Genomic DNA, 10760 nt, shown 5'->3' on the forward strand with positions numbered 1-10760 from the left:
GGGTTCAGCCCACGTGGGCTCTTTGCGTGATGATCCGTAAACCACCAATGACGAGAAAGGAACAGACGGTTCCCGGTTGCTTCCAGACCAATCGTAAGACTGAGCGTTGGCTGAAGCCACGCCCACAGTCTCGAGCACGTATAAGTGTTGGGTTTCTCGAGAGCCGGCAGAAGTTCACAGCGGCACGAACCCGAACAGGAACCCGAACAGGAACCAGGACTAAAGTACACCTCGTTTCGGATTACTCAGTCACGAGCTTTTTACGGATCTATCACTTGCAGTTTGGAGCTGTTTGGATTTGCCTTCTATTGATTAATTGAGAACATCATGACTCTGGAAGAAGTGGTTGGAAACAACAGCACTGATAAAAAGTAAGTGATCCCTCCCTGATCCTGCATGCACACACTGACACTTCTTCTCCAGGGCATGAAGCCTGGAGCCGCTGATCTGCAGCAGTTATTCAGTAATTTGTTCTTTCTGTTGTCCAGGATGGATGTTGTGGGTGAAGCTTTAGAGGAGCTTCTGGTAGCAGCGCAGAGACAGGACTGTCTTACTGTCGGCGTGTACGAATCTGCAAAGCTCATGAATGTGTAAGTATCTGACCTTCCACCAGAAACTCAGCAGAGCTCCTGTTCTCTACAGTGTAGTTGATTATTGACACCGAACTGACCTGAATGTTCTCCTGATCACAGAGATCCTGACAGCGTGGTGCTGTGCGTGCTGGCCACGGACGAGGAGGACGAGGACGACATTGCTCTTCAGATCCATTTCACTCTCCTGCAGGCTTTCTGCTGCGAGAACGACATTAACATCCTCCGTGTGTCCGGGCTGAGGCGCCTGGAGCAGGTGATCGGAGAACCGAGCTCCGAGGAGAACAACAACAACAACAGCGAGCCTCGAGATTTCCACTGCATCCTGGTCACTGTAAGTTCTTATTTTTTACGTGCGCGTGCATGAGAGCATTGTTAGATTTGCACGTGTCCCCCAGGTCAGGGCAGATGATTAACGTGTGTTTGTGTCCTGCAGAATCCCCAGTGTGAACCGCTGAAATCTCCTGCGCTGAAGGAGGTGGGAAACTACTGCGATGAGAGCCGCTGCAGGAACCAGTGGGTTCCATGTCTGTCCCTGCGCGAGCGCTGAGCGAGGAGACGTGCAGTCGCGCGAAGAAAAACCGAACCGACACGCCAGTGTGTGTGTGTGTGTGTGTGAGGAGCGAAAGCACGAGACGCGGGGATTTTTCTTTTCACCGCTCTGCGTCAGATACCGCCGGAGGATGAAGAAAGGAAAGTTCCTCAGGACTGACGTTGGGTCTCGCGGCCCAGTTTCGTCCTCCGCTGTGAGGGTGCGGTGGTGGAGGAGGAGGAGAAACCTGGAGAACCGCAGGACCACGCGGTGTGGAGGAGAACAAGAGCCCGCATGCGCGCTGCGTAGGAGCGCCGCACTCGTATTCCCACGAGCCATGGACCGAGAGAGACAGAGACAGAGACATTGTCCTGTATGATAGAAACCTGCTGCTGGACTTCACTGCTTTAAAACGCAATTTCTCGTTTGTTGGACTAACATCTTTAATAAGAACCTTTTTTATGCTGCTTGTAGAAACATGTGGACTGCAGCTGCATTGTAAAGACTGCAGAAGAAGGCCAGTGTTTGAGGACACGGGGGTGTTCGAGTCCCTGTGGACATGCAAACTATGAAATACTGTTGTGTAATTTATTTCCCCTAATTTAATAAGAGTAATATATGTGCTGAAAATGATGTAAATACAAATGCTGACTCAATAAATTATTGTGTAATTTAAGCTTTTGTCTGATGGTTTGACTTGGAGGGGGGAGGGGGGGGTCAGGTTGACCAACTGGGCATCTTACAGCTTGTTTGCTGAGTTTTCACATCATCTACTGGCATCTGCATCACATCCGCCACTGTTACATCACTACACTTCAGGGAACAGGCATCTGAGACCATTCAACATTGTTTACTTTGGCAATACTTTTTATTCTGGGACACTTCTATTGCAAATACACACACATTCACACACACTCTTTAGTCATACTGAATTCTACTTCATTTCTCAGATCATGGTCTTTGGAACACTTATAGGAAAGTTGCTCTGAAGGCTTGACACCTGTGTAATTGATCACGATATTCACAGTCATGGTGCAGGAAGTCAGGAGCAACACACACAATCCCACTTCATTTCATTTTCAATACAAAATAATCCTGCACAGTGTGTGTGTGTGTGTGTGTGTGTGTGTGTGTGTGTGTGTGTGTGTGTGTGTGTGGGACGAACCCAGGAGCAACAGGTAGACACTTAAAACTCAAGGGGGTCCATTAGAGATGAAGAATAGAGATAAATAATTGTCCAGCAGAAGCTAATCAGCTCGTAACACTACTTAAAATGTCCCTTCAGACAGATCGATATTAAATTCCTGAACACAGCAGGTGATGGGGTGTGTGTGTGTGTGTGTGTGAGAGAGAGAGAGAGAGAGAGAGAGAGAGAGAGAGAGAGAGAGAGAGAGAGAGAGAGAGAGAGAGAACCAAATCAAATGTTATTTGTCACATACACACTGAAACCGAGTGCGACATGTAGTGAAATGCACAAATACACTTTATTTCCACTGCTGGGTTCAGATACACACCTCAGATTAGCAACATTCTATACTCCAGTATTTTACACGTGTGCTCAGGACGTGTCTATTTGTGGAGCTTCTGTGCGCTGTCAGGCTTCTGTCGCTCTTACGCAGCGCTATTGCGCATCGGTAGCTACGGGAACGTCATTGACCAAATATGGGCAATTTCTGCTTCGCGTGGATTCCCCCGGCTCGGGAGCGCGCGCAGAAAGCACGTAGCGTTCGGGTTTCGGAACACAGGAGGTAAAAGGAAAACCGACTGGAGGAGAAACGGTGTAACCCCACATCTCAAGGGTGATCCGTGACCTTGACACGAGCTGCACAATCATCAGGCTTAAGTGTTATAAGTGCATTTGAATTATTTCAAAATTAATAGAAATCTGAACGAGGCCGAGAAGCTCCACAGACCAATCACTCCAAAAAGCATATATGGTTTTCCGGAAAGCAGGGTGAGGAGAAGGTTTCATCTGGGACGTGAGGGCGGAAATTCTCGGGTTGTCAGTTACGCGGCTGCTATGACTGGAATGCGGAAAAAGAAAATCTGTTCTCTGAAGTTTCGAAACACTTGAGCATGCCTTATTCATCCACCGTGATAAAGAATGGAATAATATTGCAGCACACCAAGAATGTTCCTGCTGTAAACCTACTGTTACTCCTGAACCTTAGACAGAAGATGTCTGATTGTAAACTGGGGAAAAGTTCATGCATGTAAGGAAGACACTCATTCATACACCTCCTGAAGTAGAAGCTTGGATAAAGGAGCACTTTGGGCTCGATGTACTAAAAAGGCAGTGGTAAATGTGTTTTTAACAGAACTCGACTCAGCAGCTCTGCTAAATGACTGTAGGTCTCAATATATAAAATTGTATATAATCAGTTTTGTGCACCACCAGCAGGAATATTTGTATGTTCACACCTTTCATGCTGCTTTTTGGATTTTCTTCACTATAATCTCAGGATTGTGAAAACTGTGCTCTATTTACAGGACAGGGTGTCGTTTCAGACAGAGCTTTGGAATATGTAGGTAAGCAAGCAGAGAGAGAAGGGTGGAGGGAGAGATGGAGGGAGAGGTGGAGGGAGGGAGGACTGGCCCTTCCCAGAAAAACCAACCAGCTTGTGCTTTCTTTACAAAGAGGTACAGACATAGAGACATTCTGCCTGGCTCCAGATGATTTTTCCACCCCTTTCGTGCTCATAAAGCTCTGATCTGTGGGTGATCTGTAATGAGCATGTGCCACCCAGCCTGCTTCTATTTCTGTGCTCCAGTCAAACTCCCACCCCGAGGTCACCAGGTACGAAAATCTGTCTCATCTGCATGAAGCCCAGGTTTCTGGTTCCCACCCACAGAATATTTACAGCCCAAGCTCTCTTACAAATTGTGAGGTTTTGCTGAAGGCACGAGTGCACCGTTTGGGCTGCTTTTCTAGAACTGGTGCCATGCTTCTGCATGCTCAAGCGACTCGAACAGGCTGTAAAGAACTTTCAGTGCCCCGTGTGATGCCTTTAATCACAGCATCTTTGGAGTTTTATCTCACCTCCATAAACCAGTAGTTCATGCCTAATTAAACATACCAGTTACTAGTTTCCAGCAGATGTTGAAACCAGAACAAGGACAGAATAAAGACACATTCAGGAAACTGAAAACTGATTGCTCAGTGTGTGTGTGTGTGTGTGTGTGTGTGTGTGTGTGTGTGTGTGTGTGTGTGTTTTATCTTTTTCTTTTGAATAATTCTTTAGAATAATGCACGATTACTTGGAAGACCAGCAACCGTTCCTGGATATTTTTGACAGGCTGCCATATAAATATTGTGTGCTCTCCATGGTAACATTTAAGGAAAGAATCTTTAAAGAATCCTAAGCAGTTCAGCGCTACTTTACTAGAAGTTCTCAGTAATCACAATTTGCACAGGATTTTATTGACTCTAGATAAATCTTAGTTTCTTTTTCCTCCCTATTAAACATACAAACTCGTGTTTACCTTCTCTGATCTTCACCCTATTTGGTTTGTGCTATAATATAATGGACAGAGAGGGATTTTGGTCATTGTTCTATGAGCCTCCAGTGCATGCGCCCATGAGCTCACGTTGTGTTTATTTTGTGACTGTGACAGTGGGTTATATGACCTATAGGGAGTGGGCACAGTTTGATAATAAGTGCTCTTGTACACCAAACCTATCGTGTGTTAAAGGTAGACAATGGCATGCAGTGTGTTCCACCAGTCTCTCCAAAATGCTGGAAAGAGAGTGTACGCAGACTCGCACCCTGAGGCGTCACACTGAAGCACAATAGACGTCTTCATGAGCAGCTAAATTACTGGAGCCACTCGCACTGAGCTAGAGAGAGAGAGAGAGAGAGAGAGAGAGAGAGAGAGAAAAAAACAGTGGGTCGTTTCTTTTCCCAGTAATGATTACTCATGCCTGAAACGTTCTGACAGTCTAAAGATCGGACTTGGGAGCTATTAATAGCCTCCAGTTAGCAGCTATTTTTAGTCCAGCATGGTTATATTTATATGTACGGGCGTGGTGGCCTTGTGGAATAAATATAGGCGTGCTTAGGTCTGTAAGAGGCTTAGCAATGTCCTTGACTGGTTTTCTTTCTCTTAAGTGGTTTCCTGAACTCAGCCTGTGTCTCTGTTTCTCAGCTCATCGTTTCATCAGGATCTTCAGCTGCACGGCTCGTACGCGAGGCTGCTGGAGTGGCGGTTTGAAGAAGGCAGAAGTGTGCAGAAGTCGCCTAAATTACAGGCTGGTTTGGCCCCCACCCGTCTCTCTCTCTCTCTCTCTCTCTCTCTCTCTCTCTCTCTCTCTCTCTCTCTCTCCTCCGTCTCACTCCACCTTCTCCTCCTCCCCTTACCCTAAACTCAGATCATTCCATTAATCCACACCAACTTGCAGAACCTAAAAAGGAGCATCTCCACAAAGCTGACCTTGCTTGGAAATATTCTTAAACCTTGACTTATGTATTAGTGAGGGATGTTTCTGATGCACATTACAAAGCTTCTGTAAGTGTCTCAGAATAAAACATCTACGGAATGCTGTTAATGCAGTGATTCATTCAGAAGCAGTGTTGAATCAACCCTCTCATCCTCCCATCCACTCATCCACTCATCCTCTCATCATAAACTGATCTTTTTTATTCTCATGGTCTGATTATACTAAAGTGTGAAAGGAGGTGTTGGTGATATCTTGATAAGATCTGTGATGTGATAATGGCGTTGCGTCTTCATCATGGGAAAACGAAATAAAAAGAACTTGTTAAATGTTCAGGTCTACGATCCATTATTTAAATAATCAGCACATGATCTCATTACATTATATCAGGGGTTTCTAAACTTTTCACAAAGAGCCCGTGTGGGTGCAGGTTTTCATTCCAACCAGGCAACCAGGCAGGTTCACACCAACTTCTATCACTTAAAATCTGATGTTTTTTATCTTCAATGATTATCAGATGTAGCCTGTAACTGATTGGAATGAAAACCTGCACCCACACCAGCTCTTTGTGAAAAGATCGATCTCCCCTGATTTATATGAAGCCCATTGCACTTTGACTTATTTGCGTGTAGAAGTGTAAATTGTCTATACTTACAAAGACTATTTCAATGGGAACATCTTATTTACAATTACATTTTATTTACATTTATTCATTTGGAAGACACTTCTGAATGCGAGAGAATAAAATCCAATCAGTTGATTGATTACACAGTTAGTGTAGATTCATTTTCACATTTTCCACAAAAATGTTCATTAATTGACATAATCACATTTTCACCTTAAACCAGTTTCCTGATGTTTAATGATGTCAGTACAGAACAGTCAGAAACGTGGGCTGGAAGTATGTATAATTAACCGAGTTCTGATTTCTAGCTCAGTTTTAATCTCAGAGTCGCTTCATTCTTATTAGTGGATATTTTCCTCTCTGTTGTGTGCAGTTTACCAAAACATTGCTTTGTTTGTGCCAAGTGCAATTACTGACACACTTCATGCACATTCTTTATGCTTCTATAAACGCTCTTACTCATTACTGTACACCACTCTTGTAGTAGCTGCTTGACCACCAGGCAGACCATCAGTGCAGCTTCTATCTGCTCGTAAAACCCATTACGTCTAATTATATCGAGCTTTTCAGAATATTACGAGACACACGTTGCACTTATGAAGGTGCAGCAACCGTACAATAAACGGCTGCTGGTTTTGAAGATCAAATATTGAACCTTGGAGAATAGTTTGTTTTAGCAGATACTGAAATGAACAGATATGAATCACGCACTGTGGCTCATTACTGTGACATTTAGATCATCTACACTCCCTTTTCTACAGAATGCTTTGCTGGCCTTGTGAGAGGTTTTGTGTAACTGGTACATCTTCTCTTTCTCTCACACATAAAATAGTGGATTTTTATTGGACGTTGATGATTTGGCGGCGGAGCTATAACTAATTATCTACAGCTATGACATGAGAACAGCATGAGTGTAAGAAGTGTAATGAGATTAGAATTTACACATGTACACATAGAAAGAGGGGAAGTGTTAGAGAACAGAGAAGAGAATGGTAGCAATTAAACAGCACAAATCCTGGGTGGTCTCATTAATTGTTAAAAGCAATTACCACCCTGGAAAAATGATTTAGCTACATTTAAACCCAACCTTCAAACATCATTTATAGTGAAGAGATCAAGGGCAGAAGTTGACTCCTGGCTCCAGTGGGACGTGTCTAGGAGACCTTTGGATCTCTAAAGTAGCAAACACAGCATAATAAATTATTTTAGATAAATATCTTGTGTATGGATATATAAATATATAACGTTATGTATTTTAACACCATCATGAACCCTTATATATATATAAAAAAAAAAAAACACATATAGTCGACGTCTGAACTGTACAAATGGAACAAATGGCCATTTGTGATGAAGGCGAGTGAAGTTTACTGAACCTGCGGCCAAGACTATTGTGTGCTCTTGTCTTTGTTCGGGGCCACATGTAATTAAAAGGTACGTGTAAAACCAGTGGGAGTGCTCGCTGAAGACTGGTTTCAGTGAGAGACAGGGGGTTTGCATTAACTCCAGCCTGCTTGACAAACCCAGAGTTGAAAGGAAACCTCAAGTGCAGGCGGTTTTAACCTCGACCATCCCCACGCCCAGCCACAATCAACAGGCAATGGGATCCAGTGTGACAGCATTATGAGGGTCTGAGAGAGATAGTGGGCTTTACAGGGTGTGGTGATACTCTGTGATTATTACTGAGCAACAAAGAGACACTGTTGTGTTCACGCTGAAAACCAGGGTGCAAAGTGTGCCATGAATTACCTTCAAAAACACAAACCATTTATTTATATATATTGCTATATTTATATTGTTATATTAAGTTGCTTCAGTCTATAATTAAATTACTTTGGATTCTAAGAAGTTCCAGTGGAATATTTCCTACAGTAGGAAAAGAGTAATTTCTACAGCGTGTAAAATGTCCTCTGGTTCGGTGTTAGTAAACTGAGGTGTATTGCGAGGGCTAAAGGAGAAAAGCACAGAAAGTAAACACTACTTTTAAAATTGGGACTTTCCTCGAAAGCGTGTTTCTGTTACACAGTATACAGAGCGATCTCAGAGTTCAGGGTACGGGCAGAACGTAGGAGTCAAACTTCCATACATTATTTACAATTACAAGCTCAAAAGTAATAAAAAAACCTGAGTTGTCTCTTGTTTTGTAAATGATTAACAGTGTTTGAGAAACAGGACCTTCAAGCCTGAGTTTCCATTTCAGACCCTGTAGAGATGCAGAAGGATTTATTTATCGCCTGTGAAGTGAAGTGACTTGTTTCTGAATTAGAGCAGATTAAAGCTTTAAGGAAGGAAAAGAGTGAATATCATCATGTACAAAAGATAGAAAATGTTATTTATAAAAGCTGGAAATTCTTCACGTCACTTTGCTATAAATTAGAGACGTGTGCCGTCAACTCAACATCTCCACATCCTCTTCTCCCACACACATTATTCTGATGTTCTTTTTTACTTTTTTACTCTGTTTATTCCCTGTGAGTCAACCCTTCAACCTCACACTGAAAGAAACTCAGGCATGTCCCAGTGTCCCGGCTGAAACTGGTGTCCAGCCTCTCCAGCTGTACAGACATCTGTTCCTGTTCCTTCGGGACGTGTGTCACTCCACGCTTTTGAAACTAAGCTCATCCAAATCTTATTCAGAGACATGTTTCCAACATCACACACTCATTACTGGCTTTGTGTCCGACACACCAGACTTCACACTCGTCCAATTAACCGCAGTAAAGTCCTGAGTGTTGAGTGTAACGTGGTGAAAAGTCTTTTAGAGATTTATTTCATATTGTAAATACAGTGTTTTACTGTAATACAGTGTTTTACTATAATACAGTGTAATATTGCAAATACAGTGTTTTACTGTAATACAGTGTTTTACTATAATACAGTGTAATATTGTAAATACAGTGTTTTAGTGTAATACAGTGTAATATTGTAAATACAGTGTTTTAGTGTAATACAGTGTAATATTGTAAATACAGTGTTTTAGTGTAATACAGTGTTTTACTATAATACAGTGTAATATTGTAAATACAGTGTTTTAGTGTAATACAGTGTAATATTGTAAATACAGTGTTTTAGTGTAATACAGTGTTTTACTATAATACAGTGTAATATTGTAAATACAGTGTTTTAGTGTAATACAGTGTAATATTGTAAATACAGTGTTTTAGTGTAATACAGTGTTTTACTATAATACAGTGTAATATTGTAAATACAGTGTTTTAGTGTAATACAGTATAATATTGTAAATACAGTGTGTTCCTCAGTTCATATTATAATGCATGTGTGGTTTAATAAAAACCTCTGCAGGGAGAATTTGGACAAAACACAACACTATATGCAGTAAAAAATCTCATTTCCAAACATGTAATCACACTTGGAGTTTCTTTGACGTCACACTGCAGCTCCTGTGTGTTTCCGTTAGGCTAGCATGCATGTGCCATTATTACCATCACAAAGCCTGAGCTAATTCACCCCCTCAACCCCACCACACGGCTGACTCACCCCAGTATCCCTCAAATACAGTCTCACCCACGCTACTGCCCTCCTCCTGTTAAACACCCTCCTTTTCTCATCATTCTGTCCATAGTTTCTGCCAACAAAGAGAAAAAAAAAGGGGGGGGGGTGTATGGCTCTGGAAAGGCAACACATGGCAGTGACCACAAACTGTCGTTTTGACCAAACGTGTGACGTTTTGGAGAGAAGAAGCCGCGCTAAAGACGCATTTAGCAGCTTTCCAGAGACTTGACCAAAATATTTCTGTTCTGTCTGTATGGCATTAAAATATGAGGGGAAGAGAAAGGAAAGGGTGTGGGAGTAAAAAGAGCCAAGACGGGGCAGAGCCACGAGCCACTGGATAGAGTGATCATTTGTGTATTTACAGATAGACACATAAACATACACAAACATACACACACTCACAAACACATACATATACACACCAACAAACATGAACAATACGTGTGACTCCAGAGGCTGAAATGAATGTCTGGACAGAGAGGAGGCTTCTTCACAAATCTCATCATAACACACACACACACACACACACACACACACACACACACACACACACACACACAAGTTTAGCCCATCATTCATATCATGTATGTATTCAGCTAAAATCTCAGAATGGTGGAAAAGGGAAACAAACACAACAGAGCCAGAGGTTCTTCTGAAACGCTTTCAGCTCCAAGACCAGGACCATAAAGGTCTTCTCATCACTCTTAATCAGACAGAAACCAGACCAACTCTACTCCAAACAAAAGAAGGAGAGATGTTTCTAAATAAAGTGTGCATTGATATGTGTTTCAGTAAGAATAAGAGTGACTGTCATTATCCATATCAAAATATATATTTGGTCAAACTCTGGTTTGAGTGAAATGTCAGAGCTTTCAGAGCAAAAACACATTTAAAAAATCCTGATGTTCCATTCACACATTCCGTCTTCAACCTCTCGATTTACACAGAATATTAAATAAATTCTTCAGCACTTCAGATGATGGCCTCATTCTGGAGAAGGCTGTTAAAGGTCTTGATAAGCACTGCATGATGCTGATGTAACCTGGGTGTGTATTTCTACAGACC

General features: G+C 42.3%; 1 protein-coding gene across 1 annotated transcript; it reads left to right on the forward strand.

The window, feature by feature from the left end:
• Window positions 1-168: 168 nt before the first annotated feature.
• On the forward strand, window positions 169-1798 carry gadd45ba (growth arrest and DNA-damage-inducible, beta a). Its single transcript, XM_083559642.1, has 4 exons — window positions 169-371; window positions 489-590; window positions 693-924; window positions 1027-1798. The coding sequence occupies exons 1-4, from the start codon at window positions 328-330 to the stop codon at window positions 1138-1140; spliced, it is 492 nt and encodes a 163-aa protein (XP_083415768.1). The 5' UTR covers window positions 169-327; the 3' UTR covers window positions 1141-1798.
• Window positions 1799-10760: the final 8962 nt, after the last annotated feature.

This window comes from Silurus aristotelis (assembly GCF_946808225.1).
Source record: "Silurus aristotelis genome assembly, chromosome: 13".
Classification (NCBI taxonomy): domain Eukaryota; kingdom Metazoa; phylum Chordata; class Actinopteri; order Siluriformes; family Siluridae; genus Silurus; species Silurus aristotelis.

Excerpts from the sequence above, each read along its gene's own strand:
- gadd45ba (XM_083559642.1), top strand. The coding sequence starts at position 328 with ATGACTCTGGAAGAAGTGGTTGGAAACAACAGCACTGATAAAAA. Across the intron at positions 591-692 it reads TCTGCAAAGCTCATGAATGT|AGATCCTGACAGCGTGGTGC; the intron begins GTAAGTATCTGA and ends TCCTGATCACAG. Across the intron at positions 925-1,026 it reads TCCACTGCATCCTGGTCACT|AATCCCCAGTGTGAACCGCT; the intron begins GTAAGTTCTTAT and ends TGTGTCCTGCAG.